Below are 27,950 nucleotides of genomic sequence, written 5' to 3' on the forward strand. Positions count from 1 at the left end.
ATAAAAAAAAATAAATGTTTTAATTAGAAAATATAATGAAGTAAAACACAAACAAGTTAACAAAAACAAAAAAATATTAATAGTTTGACTGCATATATTATTCTTCAAAAAAGTTTTATTTTCCAATTATAGAATATCTAGGATAAGGTATAAAAATTGTACTTATGACAGCAGTCTTTATATCGCATAAAACAAAGCAAGGAAAACATTTATACTTACTTATAATAGGGCTGCAATGAAAATTAAACAGATTATCAATAATACATCATAAGTACATTTGCAAATAAATTCAACATAACTTCTTCTGTCTCAGTTCTGAATGGGGGCTATATAAAAGCCCTGATTTGTTTAGGTCGGAACACATAAGGCTGGTATATCAAAATGAGTAAGACTTCTTCGCAATCTCTAGCAATTGTTACATTCATATGCTTACATGCAAGCCACTGTCTGATTGATGAATTCTTGACATCTATATCCCGCATCACAAGCTCCTTGTGAGTTCACAACAGCACATCCATCAGATGAGTTGGTAATAATAACTACAAAGAAACAGGAACATCTTTATATTGTAATTTCTACAGGAGAAATAATTCAAACTTAATTCTGTATATGTTGTATTCGTGTTTCAGATAGATTGATAGATGACTAACATTCAATTTAAAAAAAATCTTTCCCACTATAAAAATGTATATCGAAATAACTATAAAACTCAATACCCTCGCCGTATGTTGAATGCTGTATTGTAGCACTGGTAATGTTGACTACTTCTCCCGAGAAGTTGACAAATACCAGACCATTCACAAGCTTATACACGGTATCAACGACGAGTACTTTTGATGTTGGACTGTCTGGTATGACAAGGTCAAAGTCAACAATTAAGCTGCCTTTCCTGTTAAATAAACAAATAATTTCTTATTTTAAATACTAGAAATGTAAACATGCATAATAATAGATGTTTTAAGAGAGAATGTCACGAATCATCAAGCTTCAGATGGAAACTTAAAATTTTAACCTCCTGTTTTCTTATATTGGTTGTAAAGAGTGTTCATTGTACACAACTTTCACATATATGAAAATGATATTTGACCAACAGAACTATTATTTATCCATCTTCTTATGTGTTGCCATGGAAACCACCGTAAGTGAAGGAAAAAAAGCTTAAATTTTAACATTTTTGGAAGAATATTTTTACAGAAAGAATACTGATATCACCCACAACAGACTTTATGCAAACTATTAAAGATATATAGTGTACAAAAAAGTTTCAAAGCAAATTTAAATACCCATGCATCTGTTGCCATGGCAACACAAATACTATATAGTTGAACAATGTGAAAATTTAAATATTTACCTGTCAAATTAAAACTAATATATATAAAATCTACAACAGGTTCAGCATTTAAATGAATTTTATTCTTGCACAATACATGTTGATCTTCAAGACTGACATAAAAAATTGAGAAGCATTTTTACTACTTTTGTGGGAAAACTGTTCAATTTCATGTTTGATTTCTTTAAAGAATGCTTAAAATTCACTTCCAATATTTTAGGAAAATTTTAAATTTCTTCCAAATTGATACAATTGTATGTATAAAAGCTATCATACTCTTGCATCATTAATAAATATAGTGAAATTTTGGGATAAAAATCCTGTAACGTGCCCATAGCAACCAAATTTACTGCATAGCAACCAAGACATTTTCGAAACATCATGTCAAAAAAATAGAGGAGAACATGTTTTATAAGTATAAATTAATTGAAAAACCTTTTTTTCTTTAAAAAAAAAATATATATACTGAAATTTAGACATTGATCATATTCTGTGCATAGCAACCAAATGAGGTCCATAGCAACAGAGCTGAATAGACATTTTGTTATTCATGAATTATCAATAAAAACTAGGGATGTCAAAATTGTTAATAATTGATATTCGAATATTCGATAGGAGTATTCGAATATATTCGAATATTCGATAAAAAATATATCTTGCATTATAAAATATATATTTTCACTCCTCTGTCAATCAGTATAGGTTTTATCTTGGAATAAAAACTCATGTAGAGTTTGGTAAATGCTACTTTAACACAATTATATATTTTTAATTATCTATTATATGAAGAGTACATGTACACATACAAAATGTAATGATTTTTTTTTTTGAAAATTCAAAAGATTCTTTTCGTATGTTTCAGATTATTTGACCGTCTTAATAAAGCCAACACTGATAACTCCTATAAATTTTTACTAAGCAGAAAAATTATATAAGGAGAAAAATTAAAAGCTGTAAGTTTTTGCTGATTACTTTCCTGATAATTTATTTTTATGATATTTACATAAACAAGGGGTCCATGTGTTTACTGTAAAACTGTGTCCTAACAACAATACAAGTTGATTGTAAGTACTTGGCACAATTAAACCACTAATTAAGTGTCACAAATAAATTAATGAATTACTTTAACAGATACACTATTTACACCTTTAAGGTAATCCAAGAGGAGTGTCATTTAATTTTTTACAAACTTGATTCAATTTATAATAAAACTTGCCAGGTTTTTCTTTCTTTTTAATGATTAAAAACGAATATTCGAATCATGAATTTATATTCGAATATCAACTCATCGAATGAATATTCGAAAATTCAAATATTCGCTGACATCCCTAATAAAAACTATTGATGATACTCCAAAAGAATAGTTATGGGAATTCAAAAGGATAATCTAATAGTGTGCATCCTTAGATGCAATTTTTATGTAATTTTGGTCTAAGATGTTGATCTACCATAGTTATAAATAAAACTAAGAAGCAAATTCAAGGACACTGTTCCACTAACTTTATGGAAAGGAGTATGGATGGTGAAAGGTGTCGTAACAAATTAGTGAAATCTCTCTCTCTAATATTTTGCTAAAATTTAATTATTAAGAGAGTGGTTATCTTTAAAATTGATAGGTATCCAATAAAAAGAATTTGATAACAAAAACAATACAGCATATACAAATTGAAAATGGTCTAGCAACCATAATCAGATCATAGCAACAGTATAGTGTTACGACAGAAATTGATCTATTTTTTTCATTTAATAAACTTCATACTCATTTAAAAATTGTTTATATAAATTTTTAATAGATAAGTTGATTACATTTTACACTAATTTAATATTTTAAAAAAAAAAATCATATTTTTCCTTAGCAATATATATCTGACCATAGCAACACTGAGTATGAATGAGCAAATAATGACAAAATTTGTCTTTGTGTTCCCCAGTCAGTAGAAAGGTTATAGGCTTTTGAAAGAAATCACAGTATGTTGGTGTCAGCAGAATCTGAAGCAGTTTTCAATAAAGCATCCAGCAGAAGAGAGGCTTGACCTGGTGCAAGGACATTCACAACCTCTTGAAAAATTGATTTAGCTGATGATATATAATCACTTTTTGTACGGTCAGATGCTTCATTCCAATCTGTTCTGAGTTGCTTCTTTACTGGACTTAGGCCACAACGTTGCAGGAAAGTGTCTAGAGCTTTCCTCTTGTTATTCATGTTTTCTAGGTGATCACCTCCCTCCTCTTCTTCATATGTATCTTGACTGCTTGGTAACCAGAGGCTGCCTTGTGAATTAATGGACAATTGCGCACTTGTCTACAAAGAAAATTTCTTTGTAAGACACCAACTTAACCAAAATTGAAAATTTTATATCCTTTTATCAATAGGACATGGTCCTCAAAATGGCACAAAGTTTGCTTGGATTGATACTCTCCTTAAGGAATGACTAATTCTTGGCCAAATTATTCGATATAACCTGGTTTGGGTCAGTTTACGCTTTGGGATTATAAAAAATTGTAAACTGACCCAAACCAGGTTATACCCGAATAATTTGGCTAAACCAGGTTATACCCGAATAATTTGGCTAAGAATTAGAGTCATTCCTTATAATTTTATTTTAGAATAAACAAATGTGGATGTAAAATTGTGCTGCTTTTTATGAGTTCAAATTTGCCGCTCAATAATACAACCATAGTAACGGAAGTGATGGGAAACAAGGGGAGGTAATAACTGATACACAGAACTAGCAGCAATGATGTTTGTTTACATGTGGTAAGATCGAGTTACTTTTTGACGATAAAGGTACATTTATTAAATCTGGAATTTTCCATGAATCCCGAGGACTGAAAATGAGGGGATTGAATGGATGCGAATGATTCAGCTGGTCGTCAAGGGGGTGTGTCCCCATACTAAACCAAATTATACAGAATAATTTGTGCTCCTTTTTGGAAATCAACCAATAAGAGGCGAGAATACAATTATTACAAAATTATTTATGTATAGTGATAAAATAATGTGGAATAACTTCAGTACTTTTGGTAATAAGCTTGGACAGATATGTTATGTTATCTCACCTTGAATGATTATAAAATTCATTTTATTGTAAATGTTGTGAAAAATTTGAATATACATGTATGTATATATAACATTAAAAAAAAGGATATTTAAGTTAATAATTTTATAAGTAAAAATATCCTTTAAGAGACTTGTAACAAAAAAAATTAAATTGCTTCTTACAATCTGATCAAAATCATCTGTATTTGTGCTTGGATTTACACCATCAGATGATTGTGAATAACTGCTGGAAGGTATCCTATGAACTGTGAGTTCTTGATTTACAGATGAGCCTCCATCTTCTTTAATTGTGTCTTGTACAACAGTGTTTTCTTTTCCTGATGTCTTGAAAAAAAATAGTTAAAATAAAAAATTAAATAAGTAAGAAATTTATGAAACTAGAAATATGTCCATAGGACATGAATGCCCCTTCAAGGGTATATTAGTAATGGCACATGAAAATTTGTATTAGTGTATGAAATTTGATCAAAATATCTTGAATAGTGATGCAGTTGAATTGCTTACATCAGTATGTATCAGCATATGAAGTTTGACACTAATTTCTTTAAAGTGAGGTCAAGGTCAAAGGATATGCCAAGGTCAAAAATGTTGATGCAGTTGAAAAGCTCTCATCATTATGTATCAGCATATTAAGTTGAAAAAATTTTATGAATGGTTTATTTAAAACTGACTTAAACACATTTGATAAAAGTGAGGTCAAGGTCAAAAAAGTTAAAGCAGTTGAATTGCTTACATCAATATGTATTAGCATATGAAGTTTACCACAAATTTAGGAAAGGTAAGGTCAAGGTCAAAGGAAACGTCCAAGTCAAAAAATGTTGATGCAGTTGCAAAGCTCTCATCAATACCTATCAGCATATGAAGTTTGATGAAAATATCTTGGATAGTTTTTTTGAAACTAAGCTTTGCACTGAGGTAAATGCAAAGTGTGACAGAAGGACAGATGGAAGGACGGAAAGATGGAAGGGAGGAAGGATGGAAGACGGACATGACAAACACTATATGGCCCGGCCATAAAGGGGCATAAAAATATAACCCCCCTCAATATTTAAAATTATAAAGTATCAAAGTAAAGCAATAGGTCACTTAAAATTCTAGGGTAAACAATTTATTAAAATTGATCAATGTCAGACCTCAATATCATTGAGCTTAATTTACTTCTTTGACAGTACCAGTATACTAAATTTGAAAGTTGTTCTCGATATAATGAACTAACAAGGGCTTCCAATATCTAGTGTACATGTTTTATGACCCTTGATTTCTGATCTTTTTACTCGTGGTTCAAAAGTTATGGTGAAAATTCGAAAAAGCTATTTTTAGCATATTGGTTAAATTTTACGTCATAAGGTCATTGATCTTGGTGTCATTTGAAAGAACTTGATTAGTGTAGTATGCTTCCCAAATATGAAGTCTCTATCTCCTATGGTTCAAAAGTAATTGCGAATGTTCGAAAAAGTTATTTTAAGCATATAGGTCACAATCAAGGTTACAAGGTCATTGACCTTGAAATCATTCGAAAGAACTTAATTAGTGGAGTGTGCAAACCAAATATGAGGTCTCTATCTATCATGGTTAAAAAGTTATGGCGAATGTTAAAGTTGACAACAAACAGAAACATTTTGTTTGTTTAATTTTCATCCTTAAACAAAAATTAGCGGCTCTGCTTGAAATCAAGTTTTTATATAAGACAAAGACCCAAAATAATACAAAATTTTAGCATACAAACAAGAAATCCAAAACTACTTAAAACCATGCATAGGGTGTCAAAATCCAAGGAACTGGGGGACCAGGCACTGGAGGATATTATATATACATGTAACTTTGGGGAAAAAATTGAAATGGACTTCTGCATGTAAAAAACAACTAAAAAGAGATTTCCTAAAAAATATCAAAGAGAAACTACGAGTATTTGGAGTATCAAAGAATCCATATGCGACAAACTTAATAACACAAAATTCTGAGGAAATTCGGTCATTTCTTGATATGCTACACTGAATGGATATGCACAGGATATTATGTTGTGTCATATCCCATACATTTTTATCTAACAGGAGTCCATGTATTTTATTTAAAAATCATATTATCATTACCATGATTAGCCTAAGTATGGCATTAACGTTAGACTTTACCAAGTTTTTGGTAGTCTGCAGACAAATTACGTTCCCTAAATGTTCAGTTACTGTTTTTTTATGATATGAATTTAGATCTTAAATCTGTATACTTAAGTTCTACTTACATGACTAGTCTGCTTCCCAGTCAGCTCAAGCTCTGTTCCACTGTAGCCCCGTTGTCACAGACTCAACACAGAGCTCATCAGCCAAGTTTGCCGCCATATTGCATATTGTTTACACAAAAGATTCAGCTAAGGGAAGTAACTCTTTGAATTTTTCAAGCGCTTTAAGTGAGGTAAACGTTCCGAAAATTGCTCATAAAAATTATCTGCAACATATGCTTCTCATTTTTTTGCCGAATCTTTGTAGAAAAGGAAGTGTTTGTTTAATTTTCAATACCAGATTGAGATAATCTTGTTGTAGATTAAAGAATTTAATTTTTATTTTGGCTTAATTATTTAAGACAAAACTAGAATATAGAAGCATAAACATATTTTTTTTTAACTTCCTAACCAGTGATGTTTAATGGTAAAAATATTAGAATAAGTTTCTATGCTTATGTGTTTTAACTTTTATTTAATAAGATGTGACACCTATGTATCTACAAATTAAAAATGTAGTAAATATACTTTCACCGATATGGTTGCACACTTGGGTATGTTTGGTCTTGGTTTCCATGGTAACGGTTCACAAAGGCCACATGTTTTATACCAAAATGTTATCAGCGCATCCCAAATGTTTCACTATCAATGCCATTTAAAAAAGCAAATTTTTCAAGTTTCCATGATATATATAGAAGAAGCTTGATGGTTCGTGACATTCTCTCTTAAATGTCAATACAATGATTAAGCTACTCAATTTTAACATAGTTCACGATATAAATCTTAGTGATGAAATAATCCCTCTTATTCGAATTGTGTTAATTTAGAAATTTGCAAGTGAACGACATATTTGATAACAATTTATATCAGTTTACACATCCTCAGTCTTTTTTATTCTTATGCACAAAAATGTTACCGATATTTTAAAGATCTCGTATTGGTAAACATAATATTATTATTTGATAATTTTTTCCGATGTCATTTTACTTATAACATTTATTGTTTCATTTACTTCACATGTATATAAGTAATCTTTGATGAAATAAGCAATTTATTTACAGCCAAGGCGACCCAATAACATTAAATAAGGGCCTTATAACTTAACAAAACTATTATTCAAAGTGACCCACTTGGATACTTGACCTCGAAGAGGAGGTAAAAATTATTTTAATTCATTTATAAAAAATCACCCCTATTCTTTAGATTTTTCGACACATCCTTCAATAAATTTGTTCTTGACGTACTGTACATTAACAAGTTTGAATATTGAAATGTATAACATCAATCACAAATTTGAGTGATTATTTTTTTTTTAATATACATTTTGAAATCATTAAAAATCCACAAGGCAACAAATATATATTTTTGATATACATGTATAATGGAGGGGTGGAGAAACTAATATTCGAGGAAACTGCTGCAGATCTTAAGAGTAATTATAAATAATTATACTATTGGGGTAAATATTACCCATCCTTTCATATATATATCTATATTAAAAAAATAATAACATGCTGCTTTGAAAACATACCTCAAGCTTTTTATTATGACTTTTGATCCAACGATTCTTTTACTGTAAACATCAGTTAACTAAAAAATATAATCAGATGAATGTTTGTTATAAATGATAATGTTTAGTTGCTTTTAAATTCAAAAGTATATTTATGCCTCCTCTTTTCCCAAAATGCCATGAAAAAGGACAAAAGACAAATGTATATTGAAGTTGAATTTTATTGATCAAAATAAAGGTTTTGATCAATAAACAAAATTGTAGTTAATATAAGCATCAAATGTTACCAACAAAATGGACAGTTGTTCTTTACACCTATAAAATATTTCTTACATACATGTATAATAATAACAGAACACAAACTCTATATTAACTACTGTTTTGTTGTGAGATGTGTATTGTTTCATTATGTATATAATTAGTAACATTAAGTTTCTTGAACATTCCAGAGTGGTCAACATGTTCGGTCATTTTATCTAGAACATTCTTAAATTTTGTGTATGTCCAGATTGTTCCAATAATATCATGTTTTAACAATTTCTAGAATATTCTAGATTTATATTACTGTATAAATACCCTGTCAATTCGATGCATAGAGACACTATACTTTGTCGTATAAGCAATATTGAGATATAACTGGGATATATATTTTCACTGGGACATTGTGTGCAGCAACGGACACTCTGATGTATGTATTTTTAGATTCTTGCTAAGTTTGTACTTTATGTTTCATATACTTATTATATATTACTGTAAATAAATTATTGTTAAGTTTAAATTGTGTTATTGATCTTTGCTGGCATTTAGGGTTATTCTGACCCATAACAGTTTGCCGAAAACAATGGTAAAACATGTATATACAGTTTTCTTCATACAAAACAAAATCCAGACCTTAACATGTAAATACAGAGAGTATACAATGTATAGTTTGAATCTTATAAAATTGGCAAAGGTGGGGTCATATTTATGCTTACCGCTTCTTGAACTTTATTCTTTACTTTGATATAATCTTCTTCTATGCTCAGATTCTCTGTTGTTGTTACGTCGAGATTCAATACAAGCTTATATTTCATCAAATTTGATTCTTCAATGAAAATATGCAAAATTGCAACAAAAATTCACAAAAGAGAAACATATTTTTAAAGTGCCATTAAAGAACAGATTAGTTGAAATGTTTGAGGTGCAAATGATGATGATCGTAGGTACTCAAATACATTTCATACGACGGATACGAATAAATTTATATATAAATGTTGCCTTGAATTATTAACATTTTTAAAAGTAAAATCATGCAATTCCACCTACTTGTAGAGCAATCTGTACCATTGAATTCAACATCACACTGACATTCGTATTCATTGACCAAATCAACACAGGTTCCATTGTTCTGACAGGGCAATGAAGCGCACTCATCCACATCTATTTCATAAAATATTGAGAATTTTCATAATATTTTTAATCAAAGTACTGCAAGATAATTTTCTTTGCGCAGTCCTTAAAATTATTACGAAATAATAAAAAAAATATTTGCACAGATCAGTAAAATTCTACCGTTTAGTTTGTTTGTAGAATTAGTCTCATTAAATCAATGAACATAATTTCAAACAATCATCATCATTAATAACATAGAAACATGTCACAAGGTCCTCTGAAATATTCACATCCTCAGAAATTACAACATTAGAATACTTTTTTTTCTAAAATGGAGACCAATAAGGAGCGTATCTTCAGAAATACCTACTGTTTGTACAGTTTGTATCATTAAATCCAGGAACACAGTTACACTCATACCCATTGATGAGGTCCACACACGTTCCATTGTTCTGACAAGGACTATCAGAACATTCATCAATATCTATAATAATTTTTGTATTCATGCCAATTTATTTTTTCTATAACGGATATAAAATGTTCTGAAGCATAGATTTTCTGTCAAGTTAAATGTACAACTTTATAAAAACTTCTTATTCAAAAAACCACCTACATCATTGTAAGATCTTAAATGTAATAAATAATTGCAGCCCGGAGGACCGGGCTGTTCTATACATATAAGTTTAAGTGTTGGTGTATGGGGATTGAGGTGGGAGAAGTTATTCAGAATTAAAGGCTTTCTAAACATTAAAAAAATTGTTAATCAGAATTTTCTTTCCCTTTATAAATTACGAGATACATAATATATTTACTTCCATAAAGTGAATCAGTAAAAATATATTTATGTTTTTCATACTTAATATATCAAGTTTCTTATCTTTTACTATCGAAAAAAGACAGGTCCCTTTTTTTAGATAATCGAATTATACTTATTGCATAAAAACGTACTGTACACAGTTCGTGTTTTATATTCTTAAAGTGAAATACATTTTTAAACTTAGTTCATGCATGTGTCTGGTTTCAATTTATTTATTTAATACAACCAACATTTATTTGATGATTGAGAAAGTTTAAATGAATGTTTTTGTTTGATCTTTATCCGACTATAAGTATTCAAAATATTCTCGACTATCATCTCCATCATTTAGACGCATACCTTTTTAACGCATATCGAAGCGACTCATATCCATTGCTAACTTTATTTATTTCCCGGGCGACAATTGAAGGTTCCATCAAGGTTTTCTTGTTTTTTTTGGTCATAATGGTATAAATTTACTTACTCTCCTCGCAGTTTGTTCCATTAAATCCTGCCTCACAACTGCAATTGTAATCATTGATGAGGTCCACACACGTTCCATTGTTTTGACACGGATTTTCAGCACATTCATCAATATCTATGACAAAAATAATGCATAAGATATAAATTTGAAATAGAGAATAGTCAGTGCGTTTCAATGGGATCAACAGTTCATTTCACTACTGGGAACGGCTTTTAAAAACTCTCACGAGAATTTGAAATAGAGGATATCTAAAACTGTGTCTTTCGAAAAGAAATTTATTGTACGATTGGAAAAGGCTTCTTTGAAATTTTACATGTACAAATCAGATGACTTGGAAAGACAAAAATCCCAAATGATGACTTACTGAGGTGGGGGAAGTAGGAGACTTAGTCAGAGGATATTGGGGATAGACAGAGACATTCAGGAGACCTAAGGGAGTGGACAGGGTTTACAGGGATGATGTCAGGAGACGTCAAGGTTAAGGGGATGGGTTGTCAAAACAAAAGACAGAAGATCCTACAAGAGAATCACGAAGACAAAGGAAAATGTCCCGAAATGACAGTGGAATGAAAAATGTATATTAACCTACGAAAAAGATATTTCAGTATTCACAGTAGATTATCTGTTTTAATTTCATGAGTGTAAAGCACAGCACTTAGTACAAAACTAAAGTAGCCTGTCCCACGAGTTTTATGAATTCAATGAGCAACAATGACAGATTAAACTCTTGTGAAAAGCATTTGTTTTCGTGTAATATTCTTTTTAGTTTCTCTCACGTCTCTCTCTTCTAATAACAAATTGTAGTAAATAAATAAGATCATGTCCCACGATTGAAACAAATTTCATGTTGAAAAATGAGACACTAAACTTCCTGTGAAAATTATATTTCTGTGCTATATTTTTCTCTCACTTTATGACAAATTTACAAAAATGCCATTTTCTGTGTCGCATTGGGTAGACATTTGTAAGGCATCCTAGCTTTAATAAGTGTGAGACTAAATGAAAGTTTGCAACCAAAAGTTTTTAAAAAACTTTGAGTAGATTTAAAATGACATTTTTCAGAACATTTAGTCAACGTTTCCTTTGAAAAATCTTGATTCTCTTTACAGTCATAACTTACTGTTTGTACAATTAGTGTCATTGAATCCTGCAACACAGTTACATTGGTAATCATTGATCAGATCAAGGCATGTTCCATTGTTCTGACATGGATTTTCAGCACATTCATCAATATCTGTAACAAATGCTCTAGGTTAAGGAGGACTAATTTGGAAAAATAGTTTTATTTATCGTCATTTCATATCATTTCGATTTACCTACCCTCTTCGCAATTGGTTCCATTAAATCCAGGAACACAGTTACACTCATAACCATTGATGAGGTCCACACACGTTCCATTGTTCTGACAAGGACTATCAGAACATTCATCAATATCTGTAATAATTTTTGTATTCATGCCAATTTATTTTTGCTGCAACGGATATTAAATGTTCTGAAGCATAGATTTTCTTTCAAGTTAAATGTACAACTTTATAAACACTTCTTATTGAAAGAACCATCTACATCATTGCAAGATCTTAAATGTAATAAATAATTTCTTTTGTCGTAATGGTATCAATTTACTTACTCTCCTCGCAGTTTGTTCCATTAAATCCTGCCTCACAACTGCAATTGTAATCATTGATGAGGTCCACACACGTTCCATTGTTTTGACACGGATTTTCAGCACATTCATCAATATCTATGACAAAAATAATGCATAAAATATAAATTTGAAATAGAGAAGAGTCAGTGCGTTTCAATGGGATCGATAATTTATTTCACTACTAGGAACAGCTTTTAAAAACTCTCACGAGAATTTGAAATACAGGATATTTAAAACTGTGTCTTTCGAAAAGAAATTTATTGTACGATTGGAAAAGGCTTCTTTGGAATTTTACGTGTACAAATCGGATGGCTTGGAAGAAAAAATCCCAAGTGATGACTTAATGAGGTCAGGGACGTAAGACACTTAGTCAGAGGATATTGGGGATAGACAGAGACATTCAGGAGACCTCGGGAGTGGACAGGGTTTACAGGGATGATGTCAGGAGACGTCAAGGCTAAGGGGAAGGGTTGTCAGAACCAAAGACAGAAGATCCTACGATAGAATCAGGAAGACAAAGGAAAATGTCCCGGAATGACAGTGGAATGAAAAATGCATATTAACCCACGAAAATGATATTTTATGCTAGTAAAATTGTTTTAAGTTAAGTTTCATGTATTTCATGTTAAATTGTAATTCCCCACTTTGTACCTCATTATCTGTTAACCCGTGGGGACCCCCCCGGTAATTTTATCCTTTTGAGATAAGAGAAGTAGCATCATTATATCTACTGCTATTGTAAAGACAAGACGGCCAAACATTTGCTGAAATATTTTTTGGATTACTTGAGAATTTAAAGTTCCTGCGAGAGGTAATATTGATTGACGATTTAAATTTTCTGTGGACATCTTCCTGTGTTGTTGTCGGTGTGGTGAAAACGAAAGTAGAGAAACTCTAATGGCTCCTATTCGCGTAGTGATTATAGGACATTCCTTTATTCGTCGGTTGCAGAGTTTTATTGCTCGTAACACTGAAAATGACAATTTGAGACTTTATAGACATTTATTTGATGTACAGTTTCTCAGTGAAGGAGGTTTGACTGTCGATCGCATGGCTAACGGACCCAAATTTACGACATTTGATCCGCCTCCCCAGATAGTTTTTCTACAGATTGGAGGAAATGACCTAGATAGTACCCATCTAGCTGTAGACACCTTGATAAGGAAAATTCAGAGTTATGTAAATTTCTTGGTTCTGGGATGCGGAGTGCGGCATGTCGTTATCGGCCAAATTCTGCGGCGCAACAGGAGGGGCGATTACAACTCCCGGGTCGTCGAGGCTAATTGCCGTCTACAGAACTGGGCATCCTCCCTCGACAATATCACCTTTCACCATCACCATGGTTTCTGGAAGGACCTATCTTTCCTTAGTACAGATGGTGTTCACATCAGGTGTTCCCGCACCGACAGCAGCCAGATGATGAAATACCTTCAAAGCGTCAAGAGGGCGGTCTTGCGATTTTGGTAATCATGTTCTATTTATACGCATGTGGCAATTAGTGTATTGCTTCATGCAAAACCTTATCATATAGCAGTAGATAACTTGGAAACCATGATAACATTCACAACAATATATTACTCGAATATGCTATATAAACTCTTGTGCAACAACTCTTAACCAAATTTATAGGTTTACCCATGAATCTATTACTCAGCATTTGTTTACTTACATAGATTAAAGTCAATATTAGAATTTTAATTTAGTTATCATGGGTTGAGACTAGCAATATGTATTTAATGGCTAATTGTCATTTAATTATAGTTTAATGGATACATCTGCCAATTTTATCTGGGTGAATGTTACCATTTCTTATTCATTTATTAATTATACCTGCAGTCTGCATTGATATTTGTTTCTAGGCACAAAGTGTACAGTCTGCTTGGTTACAATACCATTCGTCATAGCATTAGTTCATTGGTAAACTATGCTGTGTTTCTTTAGAATTTGTGGTGTCATAGTCCATAGCTTAATAGTTCATTTCAATGCTGTTCTCATGGAATTATTTGTACGAGAATGGGCATCTTACTTTATATATAAATGTTGATAGCACTGGTTTTTGTTCGGATGACCATTTGTTATTCATACAGTGCTGCCATCCAATTTATCTTTTATTCATATTTATCATGTTTAACAGTTACCATTTGCACTTGTTTGTATGGCCATTTGTCATTCATTGAGTGATGCCCCAATTTCATTTTGTACCTAGTACCATTTGTACTTGGTTTGAATGGCCATTTGTCATTCATTGCTGCTAGCAGGTTTGAACTTGTATAATTTTGACCATTTGTCAAAGTGCATTATACATGTTCTGGTACCATTTGTACCATTGTTTGTTATCGTGTGCCATTTGTACATGATGGGATGACCATTTGTCACCCTCTTTTCTGCTAGCAGGATGTTTTTGTGTTGAACTCTGACCACGTGTCAGTTTTCTATTGGCATCACTCACTTGTGCTTGGTATCTCTGTAAAACATGTATTTTAGTTTGAAATCCACGGCTAGAGATACCTACTTTCAATCATTATGACAATATAAATGTAAGGCTATAATTTGGTCTTCATCTGCAATTAACATACAATTTTGTTCAAATAGAACTCTACATTGGTATTGTAAATTTTTAGTTAGAACAAAAACTTTTTATGGTATGCCTCAATTTCAGCAATGCCACCCAAGAAAAGGCAAGAGACTGTGACTAGTGGGCAGACCCCTAAAAGACAGCGGAGACAAAGGTCCCCTAATGATGAACCGCTGCCACAAATCGATTATGACAGACTGGCGGAGGCTATTCTGAAGAAGCAGGGCCAAGTGACCGAACCAGACAATGGAGGACTTCCGGTATCCCCTGGGCCCAGTACGGATGCGGACACTCCACAACAAGCGGCTTCAGCATCTTCACCTGACACAGCCAACACTACAGTGAATAACAAGGGTTTAGGTGCAGCCCAACAGTCAAGTTTTCTTCTAACCTTGGACAAAATTTTTGGGGGTGAGTCGTTTGTAGGTGCAGTGGATGATAACAATGTTACACCACTGCAGTTATCAGGGGGTATTCCATTAGGGGCAACTATTCCCATGCGTGTAAAACAAAAAAATTGGGCTAATCAGTATGTTGACCTAAGGGTTTTACTGCCTGAACACAAACAGGAGACCATTTCAGTACAAATTGATCAAGGATCAATTAAATTGAATTCAAAACAGTCAGGGAAACCCCCATTGTCCATTTATCAATGGACAAATGCCTTTATAACTTTCATGTCAATTTATATTGAATCAAATTCACAGTCAGCCTCAAATTTGCTTAAGTACATGTCAACAGTCCGTCATCTCCATGCCTCCAATGGTGATTCAGCCTGGAGGTTATATGATGAGCAGTTTAGGAAGTTGCGTGAGGTATCAGACCTGCCTTGGCAACAACCCCTTAATGAGTTAATCATAAGAGTAACAACAATGTCAAAATCACAGAATCAAACATTTCCACGCAACAAAACATCAAACAATCAGCCCTTTCGTGGACCAATCAGGTTTTGCTACACTTACAACAATGGACAGCAATGTACATCGACAAATTGCCCATACAGACACATATGTTCATTGTGCAAAGAAACACATCCCCGAATTCAGTGTGCAAAGCAAAAATCAGACACTCAAAATGCAACCAACTTTCGATCCCAACGTCAATCAGGAAAATCAAAAACTACCAACCCCAGTACAAACACATCATCTTGAGTATTACCTACAAGGTTATGACCCCTTTCTTTCTCATTACTTAGTTCAAGGTTTTAAGTTTGGTTTTAGTTTAGGCTGCTCAGCATATCCGAAGCCGCGTCTCTGTCGTAATCATTCATCCACCACCCAACATGCTGACTACGTCCTAGATAAAATTCAAAATGAAATAGATTTGGGAAGAATAGCTGGTCCATACCCTTCCCCACCTTTTCAAACCTTTGTTTGTTCCCCTTTGGGTGTAGTACCCAAGAGTACACCTGGCAAATACAGACTTATACATGACCTCTCATTCCCATCAGCCGATTCAGTAAATTCCTACATCTCAGAAGAGCATTCAAAAATCAAATACGATACAATTGATACAATCATTTCCCTTGTGTTGAAATTCGGAAAAGGGTCACTGATGGCAAAATCGGATATCGAAGATGCTTTTCGCATTATTCCTTTACACCCAGATAGTTATCACGCGTTAGGGTTAACATGGGCTGGTCAGTACTATTTCGATAAGTGTCTTCCCATGGGGGCAAGCAGTTCTTGCAAAATTTTTGAATCTTTCAGTACTGCCCTTCAGTGGATTATGATATCAAAATTTAATGTACAGGGTATGTCTCACATGATAGATGACTTCTTTTTTATTGGGCCTGATAATTCCAGTAAGTGTCTACATGATCTTGAGAATTTCCTAGCTCTCTGTTCCACTTTAGGTGTGCCCATCAAAAAGGACAAAACTGTTTTACCTTGTAAAGTCATCACCATTTATGGCCTCGAAATAGATTCAGAAGCAATGGAATGTAGATTACCATCTGAGAAACTCGAAAAGTTAAGAAGTATGTTAGAAAACTTCTCTCATAGGAAAAAGGTGACTGTAAAGGAATTGCAGTCCTTGTTAGGCTCCTTGAGTTTTGCTTCTTCTGTCATATGCCCGGGTCGAGCTTTCCTGCGCCGTTTATTTGATCTCTTATGTGGGCCTCAGAAGCCATCTTATTACAAAATAAGACTCAATAAGGAAGCCCGCGCAGACTTGCATGCATGGTCTATATTTATCAACAATTTTAATGGGAAATGCATCATAAGTAATAACCAACATATTTCCTCTGATAGTTTGCGCATGTATACAGATGCATCAGGAGTGATTGGTTTTGCTGGGGTGTTTGGAGCAAACTGGTTTGCTGGTAGATGGCCAGATGATTGTATGGATTATCACATTACTGTTAAGGAACTGTTCCCTATTGTGTTAGCTCTTGAAATTTGGGGTAGTACTTTAAAAAACAAAAATGTGCTGTTCCTAACAGATAATGAGGCAGTGTCTTATATCATTAATCATCAGTCCTCTAAAGACCAAACAATTATGCGCTTGGTGCGACGCTTAGTTCTTACTTGTTTACAGTTCAATATAAGATTTGAATCAGAACATCTTCCGGGGAAGCAAAACATCATTGCTGATGGTTTGTCTCGCTTTCAATTTCAGAAAGTCTTCCAAAGGGCCCCCTGGTTAGAGAGAACACCAACACCAGTGCCCCCAGAATTGATGACCATTTAATGAGTAATACAATGCACCTATTGCAAGCATCCCTATCAACACCTACGAAATTAGCTTACCGCAGAAGTTGGGAGTACTTAATGAAGTTCTGCTTAGAAAATCAGGTCAAATTCCATTTTCCAGTATCCCATGTACTTATTGCCAATTTCATAAGTCACTTATTCAACCAAAAATACAGTCCATCAACAATAGCATCTCACTGCTCAGCTATTAGTTTTGTACACAAACTCATTGGAAGTAGTGACCCCTGTCAGTCATTCCTTATTAAAAAATTGCTCAAAGGTGTCCATGCATCTGGTACATCTGTAGATTCACGCCTGCCTATTACCCAGTCAATCCTATTCAAAATTATAAATGCTTTGGATAAGACAGTCCCACAATATGATCTAAGACAACTATTGAAAGCATTATTCCTACTGGCTTTCCATGCCTTCTTGCGTTTAGGGGAGCTGATAGCGAAATCTAAGGTTTCTTACAATACTGTGGTTCAGCGTTCTGATGTTCATTTCGATGAGTCCCGATCAGTTGTCTTTAGGCTCAAAAATTTTAAAACTATTCAGTAGTTACAGTAGATTATCTGTTTTAATTTCATGAGTGTAAAGCACAGCACTTAGTACAAAACTAAAGTAGCCTGTCCCACGAGTTTTATGAATTCAATGAGCAACAATGACAGATTAAACTTTTGTGAAAAGCATTTGTTTTCGTGTAATATTCATTTTAGTTTCTCTCTCGGCTCCCTCTTTTAATAACCAATTGTAGTGAATAAATAAGAAGATCATGTCCTACGATTGAAATAAATTTCATGTTGAAAAATGATACACTAAACTTCTTGTGAATACTATTTTTTCTGTGCTATATTTTTCTCTCACTTTATGACAAATTTACAAAAATGCCATTTTCTGTGTCGCATTGGGTAGACATTTGTAAAACATCCCAGCTTTTATAAGTGTGAGATTAAATGAAAGTTTGCAACCAAAAGTTTTAAATAGATTTCGAGTAAACTTAAAATGACATTTTTCAGAAAAATTTAGTCAACGTTTTCTTTGAAAAATCTTAATTCTCTTTACAGTAGGGATGTCAATTTTACTCGGACAGCTTAGTAGAATAGTCGGATTCTTTAGTCCAACGATAGTCGAATATTCGTGTAATTTGAATCATTTTCAATATCATCTTCACTGTTAGTCTTTTACAGACTAGTTTACAATATTTTATAATCTATGCTATCACCATTATATAACGAATTTTTGAATTGTAAACATGTACGTAGTACAATAAAAACTGAACATCAATATGTATCCAATGTATTTAATTTCAAAATTAATATATTAGCTGCACATTTTATCTAAACGCAGGTTATTGAACGCTCGTATTTGTCCTTTCTTTACATAACGGTAGTACTTGTACCCCATAACTGAAGCCAATTCTACTTGTCCGTCAATGATCTTTGACAGGTTAACAATTAAAGGGTGTCGCTTATAAGAGAGAGAGAGAGAGAGAGAGAGAGAGAGAGAGAGAGAGAGAGAGAGAGAGAGAGCTTGGGATAAATTTTAATTATGAAATTTTGTGAAAACAATCAATGATTGTATGAAATTAATATGAGAAAAAGAAAACACGGTTCAATACTCTCATAACTGACCCCAATTTACATGTATTTATAATTTTGTATTAGCTGTTCATTTATATTCTTTCTTAAGATTTGTATCACGTCAGAACTTATAGTTTGAATCTACAAAATTAAACAATTGCCCTCTCCATTTAAAACAGTAAGAGGTAGACAATCATTTATAAACATCTTTGATTTTCTTTCCCAATCTGATTTTTTTGGCATTTTTGCGGAGAACTTACTTTAGGAAAATTTCACTTGAAGACTGTGTATATGTTTGATTGATTCGGCATATGATACATCATGTTTGATGTTACACTGCAGAATACCAGTTTTGTTTAACATAACCTTGATAACACTGTTTCTTTTTTTAAAACTATACCAAAACTGTATATTTTGAAGACATGCTTGTCGAACATACATCGAAGCACAAATAATTTCCTTTAAACAGTTATACCATACCCTTAATTTTACATATGAAAATATTGATCTATAAATAAATGAAATAAGCAAATATAAATTTATTGCCTTGAATTCAAAATCACTTGGATGAAACACATTTTAACGAATAACCGACTAAAGAAATTTTAGTCGATAGTCGGTATGATCAAACAATAGTCGAGTATTCGAATATTCGTCGACATCCCTACTTTACAGTCATAACTTACTGTTTGTACAATTAGTGTCATTGAATCCTGCAACACAGTTACATTGGTAATCATTGATCAGATCAAGGCATGTTCCATTGTTCTGACATGGATTTTCAGCACATTCGTCAATATCTGTAACAAATGCTCTAGGTTAAGGAGGACTAATTTGGAAAAATAGTTTTATTTATCGTCATTTCATATCATTTCGATTTACCTACCCTCTTCGCAATTGGTTCCATTAAATCCAGGAACACAGTTACACTCATAACCATTGATGAGGTCCACACACGTTCCATTGTTCTGACAAGGACTATCAGAACATTCATCAATATCTGTAATAATTTTTGTATTCATGCCAATTTATTTTTGCTGCAACGGATATAAAATGTTCTGAAGCATAGATTTTCTTTCAAGTTAAATGTACAACTTTATAAACACTTCTTATTGAAAGAACCATCTACATCATTGCAAGATCTTAAATGTAATAAATAATTTCTTTTGTCGTAATGGTATCAATTTACTTACTCTCCTCGCAGTTTGTTCCATTAAATCCTGCCTCACAACTGCAATTGTAATCATTGATGAGGTCCACACACGTTCCATTGTTTTGACACGGATTTTCAGCACATTCATCAATATCTATGACAAAAATAATGCATAAAATATAAATTTGAAATAGAGAAGAGTCAGTGCGTTTCAATGGGATCGATAATTTATTTCACTACTAGGAACAGCTTTTAAAAACTCTCACGAGAATTTGAAATACAGGATATTTAAAACTGTGTCTTTCGAAAAGAAATTTATTGTACGATTGGAAAAGGCTTCTTTGGAATTTTACGTGTACAAATCGGATGGCTTGGAAGAAAAAATCCCAAGTGATGACTTAATGAGGTCAGGGACGTAAGACACTTAGTCAGAGGATATTGGGGATAGACAGAGACATTCAGGAGACCTAAGGGAGTGGACAGGGTTTACAGGGATGATGTCAGGAGACGTCAAGGCTAAGGGGAAGGGTTGTCAGAACCAAAGACAGAAGATCCTACGATAGAATCAGGAAGACAAAGGAAAATGTCCCGGAATGACAGTGGAATGAAAAATGCATATTAACCCACGAAAAAGATATTTCAGTAGTTACAGTAGATTATCTGTTTTAATTTCATGAGTGTAAAGCACAGCACTTAGTACAAAACTAAAGTAGCCTGTCCCACGAGTTTTATGAATTCAATGAGCAACAATGACAGATTAAACTTTTGTGAAAAGCATTTGTTTTCGTGTAATATTCATTTTAGTTTCTCTCTCGGCTCCCTCTTTTAATAACCAATTGTAGTGAATAAATAAGAAGATCATGTCCTACGATTGAAATAAATTTCATGTTGAAAAATGATACACTAAACTTCTTGTGAATACTATTTTTTCTGTGCTATATTTTTCTCTCACTTTATGACAAATTTACAAAAATGCCATTTTCTGTGTCGCATTGGGTAGACATTTGTAAAACATCCCAGCTTTTATAAGTGTGAGATTAAATGAAAGTTTGCAACCAAAAGTTTTAAATAGATTTCGAGTAAACTTAAAATGACATTTTTCAGAAAAATTTAGTCAACGTTTCCTTTGAAAAATCTTAATTCTCTTTACAGTAGGGATGTCAATTTTACTCGGACAGCTTAGTCGAATAGTCGGATTCTTTAGTCCAACGATAGTCGAATATTCGTTTAATTTGAATCATTTTCAATATCATCTTCACTGTTAGTCTTTTACAGACTAGTTTACAATATTTTATAATCTATGCTATCACCATTATATAACGAATTTTTGAATTGTAAACATGTACGTAGTACAATAAAAACTGAACATCAATATGTATCCAATGTATTTAATTTCAAAATTAATATATTAGCTGCACGAGAGAGAGAGAGAGAGAGAGAGAGAGCTTGGGATAAATTTTAATTATGAAATTTTGTGAAAACAATCAATGATTGTATGAAATTAATATGAGAAAAAGAAAACACGGTTCAATACTCTCATAACTGACCCCAATTTACATGTATTTATAATTTTGTATTAGCTGTTCATTTATATTCTTTCTTAAGATTTGTATCACGTCAGAACTTATAGTTTGAATCTACAAAATTGAACAATTGCCCTCTCCATTTAAAACAGTAAGAGGTAGACAATCATTTATAAACATCTTTGATTTTCTTTCCCAATCTGATTTTTTTGGCATTTTTGCGGAGAACTTACTTTAGGAAAATTTCACTTGAAGACTGTGTATATGTTTGATTGATTCGGCATATGATACATCATGTTTGATGTTACACTGCAGAATACCAGTTTTGTTTAACATAACCTTGATAACACTGTTTCTTTTTTTAAAACTATACCAAAACTGTATATTTTGAAGACATGCTTGTCGAACATACATCGAAGCACAAATAATTTCCTTTAAACAGTTATACCATACCCTTAATTTTACATATGAAAATATTGATCTATAAATAAATGAAATAAGCAAATATAAATTTATTGCCTTGAATTCAAAATCACTTGGATAAAACACATTTTAACGAATAACCGACTAAAGAAATTTTAGTCGATAGTCGGTATGATCAAACGATAGTCGAGTATTCGAATATTCGTCGACATCCCTACTTTACAGTCATAACTTACTGTTTGTACAATTAGTGTCATTGAATCCTGCAACACAGTTACATTGGTAATCATTGATCAGATCAAGGCATGTTCCATTGTTCTGACATGGATTTTCAGCACATTCGTCAATATCTGTAACAAATGCTATAGGTTAAGGAGGACTAATTTGGAAAAATAGTTTTATTTATCGTCATTTCATATCATTTCGATTTACCTACCCTCTTCGCAATTGGTTCCATTAAATCCAGGAACACAGTTACACTCATAACCATTGATGAGGTCCACACACGTTCCATTGTTCTGACAAGGACTATCAGAACATTCATCAATATCTGTAATAATTTTTGTATTCATGCCAATTTATTTTTGCTGCAACGGATATAAAATGTTCTGAAGCATAGATTTTCTTTCAAGTTAAATGTACAACTTTATAAACACTTCTTATTGAAAGAACCATCTACATCATTGTAAGATCTTAAATGTAATAAATAATTTCTTTTGTCGTAATGGTATCAATTTACTTACTCTCCTCGCAGTTTGTTCCATTAAATCCTGCCTCACAACTGCAATTGTAATCATTGATGAGGTCCACACACGTTCCATTGTTTTGACACGGATTTTCAGCACATTCATCAATATCTATGACAAAAATAATGCATAAAATATAAATTTGAAATAGAGAAGAGTCAGTGCGTTTCAATGGGATCGATAATTTATTTCACTACTAGGAACAGCTTTTAAAAACTCTCACGAGAATTTGAAATACAGGATATTTAAAACTGTGTCTTTCGAAAAGAAATTTATTGTACGATTGGAAAAGGCTTCTTTGAAATTTTACGTGTACAAATCGGATGGCTTTGAAGAAAAAATCCCAAGTGATGACTTAATGAGGTCAGGGACGTAAGACACTTAGTCAGAGGATATTGGGGATAGACAGAGACATTCAGGAGACCTAAGGGAGTGGACAGGGTTTACAGGGATGATGTCAGGAGACGTCAAGGCTAAGGGGAAGGGTTGTCAGAACCAAAGACAGAAGATCCTACGATAGAATCAGGAAGACAAAGGAAAATGTCCCGGAATGACAGTGGAATGAAAAATGCATATTAACCCACGAAAAAGATATTTCAGTAGTTACAGTAGATTATCTGTTTTAATTTCATGAGTGTAAAGCACAGCACTTAGTACAAAACTAAAGTAGCCTGTCCCACGAGTTTTATGAATTCAATGAGCAACAATGACAGATTAAACTTTTGTGAAAAGCATTTGTTTTCGTGTAATATTCATTTTAGTTTCTCTCTCGGCTCCCTCTTTTAATAACCAATTGTAGTGAATAAATAAGAAGATCATGTCCTACGATTGAAATAAATTTCATGTTGAAAAATGATACACTAAACTTCTTGTGAATACTATTTTTTCTGTGCTATATTTTTCTCTCACTTTATGACAAATTTACAAAAATGCCATTTTCTGTGTCGCATTGGGTAGACATTTGTAAAACATCCCAGCTTTTATAAGTGTGAGATTAAATGAAAGTTTGCAACCAAAAGTTTTAAATAGATTTCGAGTAAACTTAAAATGACATTTTTCAGAAAAATTTAGTCAACGTTTCCTTTGAAAAATCTTAATTCTCTTTACAGTAGGGATGTCAATTTTACTCGGACAGCTTAGTCGAATAGTCGGATTCTTTAGTCCAACGATAGTCGAATATTCGTTTAATTTGAATCATTTTCAATATCATCTTCACTGTTAGTCTTTTACAGACTAGTTTACAATATTTTATAATCTATGCTATCACCATTATATAACGAATTTTTGAATTGTAAACATGTACGTAGTACAATAAAAACTGAACATCAATATGTATCCAATGTATTTAATTTCAAAATTAATATATTAGCTGCACATTTTATCTAAACGCAGGTTATTGAACGCTCGTATTTGTCCTTTCTTTACATAACGGTAGTACTTGTACCCCATAACTGAAGCCAATTCTACTTGTCCGTCAATGATCTTTGACAGGTTAACAATTAAAGGGTGTCGCTTATAAAAACAGAGAGAGAGAGAGAGAGAGAGAGAGAGAGAGAGAGAGAGAGAGAGAGAGAGAGAGAGAGAGAGAGAGAGCTTGGGATAAATTTTAATTATGAAATTTTGTGAAAACAATCAATGATTGTATGAAATTAATATGAGAAAAAGAAAACACGGTTCAATACTCTCATAACTGACCCCAATTTACATGTATTTATAATTTTGTATTAGCTGTTCATTTATATTCTTTCTTAAGATTTGTATCACGTCAGAACTTATAGTTTGAATCTACAAAATTGAACAATTGCCCTCTCCATTTAAAACAGTAAGAGGTAGACAATCATTTATAAACATCTTTGATTTTCTTTCCCAATCTGATTTTTTTGGCATTTTTGCGGAGAACTTACTTTAGGAAAATTTCACTTGAAGACTGTGTATATGTTTGATTGATTCGGCATATGATACATCATGTTTGATGTTACACTGCAGAATACCAGTTTTGTTTAACATAACCTTGATAACACTGTTTCTTTTTTTAAAACTATACCAAAACTGTATATTTTGAAGACATGCTTGTCGAACATACATCGAAGCACAAATAATTTCCTTTAAACAGTTATACCATACCCTTAATTTTACATATGAAAATATTGATCTATAAATAAATGAAATAAGCAAATATAAATTTATTGCCTTGAATTCAAAATCACTTGGATAAAACACATTTTAACGAATAACCGACTAAAGAAATTTTAGTCGATAGTCGGTATGATCAAACGATAGTCGAGTACTCGAATATTCGTCGACATCCCTACTTTACAGTCATAACTTACTGTTTGTACAATTAGTGTCATTGAATCCTGCAACACAGTTACACTGGTAATCATTGATCAGATCAAGGCATGTTCCATTGTTCTGACATGGATTTTCAGCACATTCATCAATATCTGTAACAAATGCTCTAGGTTAAGGAGGACTAATTTGGAAAAATAGATTTATTTATCGTCATTTCATATCATTTCGATTTACCTACCCTCTTCGCAATTGGTTCCATTAAATCCAGGAACACAGTTACACTCATAACCATTGATGAGGTCCACACACGTTCCATTGTTCTGACAAGGACTATCAGAACATTCATCAATATCTGTAATAATTTTTGTATTCATGCCAATTTATTTTTGCTCCATCGGATATAAAAGGTTCTGAAGCATAGATTTTCTTTCAAGCTAAATGTACCACTTTATAAACACTTCTTATTGAAAGAACCATCTACATCATTGTAAGATCTTAAATGTAATAAATAATTTCTTTTGTCGTAATGGTATCAATTTACTTACTCTCCTCGCAGTTTGTTCCATTAAATCCTGCCTCACAACTGCAATTGTAATCATTGATGAGGTCCACACACGTTCCATTGTTTTGACACGGATTTTCAGCACATTCATCAATATCTATGACAAAAATAATGCATAAGATATAAATTTGAAATAGAGAATAGCCAGTGCGTTTCAATGGGTCGATAATTTATTTCACTAATGGGAACGGCTTATGAACACTCACGAGAATTTGAAATAGAGGATGTTTAAAACTGTGTCTTTCGAGAAGAAATTTATTGCACGACTGAAAAAGGCTTCTTTGAAATTATACGTGTACAAATCTGATGACTTGGAAAGACAAAAATCCCAAATGATGACTTACTGAGGTGGGGGAAGTAGGAGACTTAGTCAGAGGATATTGGGGATAGACAGAGACATTCAGGAGACCTAATTAAGGGAGTGAACAGTGTTTACAGGGATGATGTCAGGAGACGTCAAGGCTAAGGGGAAGGGTTGTCAGAACCAAAGACAGAAGATCCTACGATAGAATCAGGAAGACAAAGGAAAATGTCCCGGAATGACAGTGGAATGAAAAATGTATATTAACCCACGAAAAAGATATTTCAGTAGTTACAGTAGATTATCTGTTTTAATTTCATGAGTGTAAAGCACAGCACTTAGTACAAAACTAAAGTAGCCTGTCCCACGAGTTTTATGAATTCAATGAGCAACAATGACAGATTAAACTTTTGTGAAAAGCATTTGTTTTCGTGGAATATTCATTTTAGTTTCTCTCTCGGCTCCCTCTTTTAATAACCAATTGTAGTGAATAAATAAGAAGATCATGTCCTACGATTGAAATAAATTTCATGTTGAAAAATGATACACTAAACTTCTTGTGAATACTATTTTTTCTGTGCTATATTTTCTCTCACTTTTTGACAAATTTACAAAAATGCCATTTTCTGTGTCGCATTGGGTAGACATTTGTAAAACATCCCAGCTTTTATAAGTGTGAGATTAAATGAAAGTTTGCAACCAAAAGATTTAAATAGATTTCGAGTAAACTTAAAATGACATTTCTCAGAAAAATTTAGTCAACGTTTCCTTTGAAAAATCTTAATTCTCTTTACAGTAGGGATGTCAATTTTACTCGGACAGCTTAGTCGAATAGTCGGATTCTTTAGTCGAACGATAGTCGAATATTCGTTTAATTTGAATCATTTTCAATATCATCTTCACTGTTAGTCTTTTACAGACTAGTTTACAATATTTTATAATCTATGCTATCACCATTATATAACGAATTTTTGAATTGTAAACATGTACGTAGTACAATAAAAACTGAACATCAATATGTATCCAATGTATTTAATTTCAAAATTAATATATTAGCTGCACGAGAGAGAGAGAGAGAGAGAGAGAGAGCTTGGGATAAATTTTAATTATGAAATTTTGTGAAAACAATCAATGATTGTATGAAATTAATATGAGAAAAAGAAAACACGGTTCAATACTCTCATAACTGACCCCAATTTACATGTATTTATAATTTTGTATTAGCTGTTCATTTATATTCTTTCTTAAGATTTGTATCACGTCAGAACTTATAGTTTGAATCTACAAAATTGAACAATTGCCCTCTCCATTTAAAACCACTACTGAATTAAATATCCCCTTAGATTCCAAAAAATCCCCATTGTATCAAACATCTCTTGACTTTCTCCTATGATTGTCGTTGTCCCTGCTCTCCCTGTCCAGTCCCTGTCGTCCCCTGTCGTTGTCCCTGCCTTCCCTGTCTACTCCCTGTGTCCCCTGATTTTCTGATCTCCCTGTCCAGTCCCTTTTGTCGTTGTCCCTGCCTTCCCTGTCTACTCCCTGTCGTCCCCTGACATTTATTTTGGCCAAGAAAAGGAGTTTAAAAAATATTTTTGTTGCATTTAAGAGTGAAAAAAAGTTATAGTCTTGAAAACTTTAAGTTTTTTTTTTAAATATAAATTCAGTAAAAAGTTAACACATTTTTAAATGC

At 32.7% G+C, this 27,950-nt stretch overlaps 2 protein-coding genes and 1 long non-coding RNA gene across 4 annotated transcripts in view; 1 reads left to right on the forward strand and 2 right to left on the reverse strand.

Moving 5' to 3' along the window:
* Window positions 1-429: 429 nt before the first annotated feature.
* The window catches only part of LOC134267582 (fibropellin-1-like), a 58,369-nt gene continuing 30,848 nt past the window's right edge, over window positions 430-27,950 (reverse strand). The window contains exons 9-25 of one of the 2 annotated variants that reach the window (XM_062749788.1): window positions 25,943-26,056; window positions 25,636-25,749; window positions 25,436-25,549; window positions 23,103-23,216; window positions 22,796-22,909; window positions 20,454-20,567; window positions 20,147-20,260; window positions 12,392-12,505; window positions 12,085-12,198; window positions 11,885-11,998; window positions 10,765-10,878; window positions 9,855-9,968; window positions 9,419-9,532; window positions 9,088-9,197; window positions 8,135-8,193; window positions 717-889; window positions 430-539 (exon numbers count right to left, since the gene is read on the reverse strand). In XM_062749788.1, coding sequence (XP_062605772.1) covers window positions 430-539; window positions 717-889; window positions 8,135-8,193; window positions 9,088-9,197; window positions 9,419-9,532; window positions 9,855-9,968; window positions 10,765-10,878; window positions 11,885-11,998; window positions 12,085-12,198; window positions 12,392-12,505; window positions 20,147-20,260; window positions 20,454-20,567; window positions 22,796-22,909; window positions 23,103-23,216; window positions 25,436-25,549; window positions 25,636-25,749; window positions 25,943-26,056 — 1,934 coding nt within the window. Of the gene's footprint in view, window positions 540-716; window positions 890-8,134; window positions 8,194-9,087; window positions 9,198-9,418; window positions 9,533-9,854; window positions 9,969-10,764; window positions 10,879-11,884; window positions 11,999-12,084; window positions 12,199-12,391; window positions 12,506-20,146; window positions 20,261-20,453; window positions 20,568-22,795; window positions 22,910-23,102; window positions 23,217-25,435; window positions 25,550-25,635; window positions 25,750-25,942; window positions 26,057-27,950 lie in introns of those variants that run through there. The other variant, XM_062749789.1, reaches the window with a different exon arrangement.
* Window positions 3,077-6,884, reverse strand: LOC134267585 (uncharacterized). Its single transcript, XR_009992181.1, has 3 exons — window positions 6,628-6,884; window positions 4,554-4,715; window positions 3,077-3,632 (listed from the first exon to the last, which is right to left on the reverse strand). It is a non-coding gene; the product is annotated as an uncharacterized LOC134267585 (long non-coding RNA).
* Window positions 12,989-18,224, forward strand: LOC134267583 (uncharacterized). Its single transcript, XM_062749790.1, has 2 exons — window positions 12,989-13,220; window positions 15,069-18,224. Exon 2 carries the CDS (start codon window positions 15,071-15,073, stop codon window positions 16,133-16,135), a length of 1,065 nt encoding a protein of 354 aa, XP_062605774.1. The 5' UTR covers window positions 12,989-13,220; window positions 15,069-15,070; the 3' UTR covers window positions 16,136-18,224.

The sequence above is a fragment of the Saccostrea cucullata genome, unplaced genomic scaffold (assembly GCF_032062105.1).
Source record: "Saccostrea cucullata isolate Sc308-1 unplaced genomic scaffold, CSIRO_AGI_Scuc_v1 ctg879, whole genome shotgun sequence".
Lineage (NCBI taxonomy): Eukaryota > Metazoa > Mollusca > Bivalvia > Ostreida > Ostreidae > Saccostrea > Saccostrea cuccullata.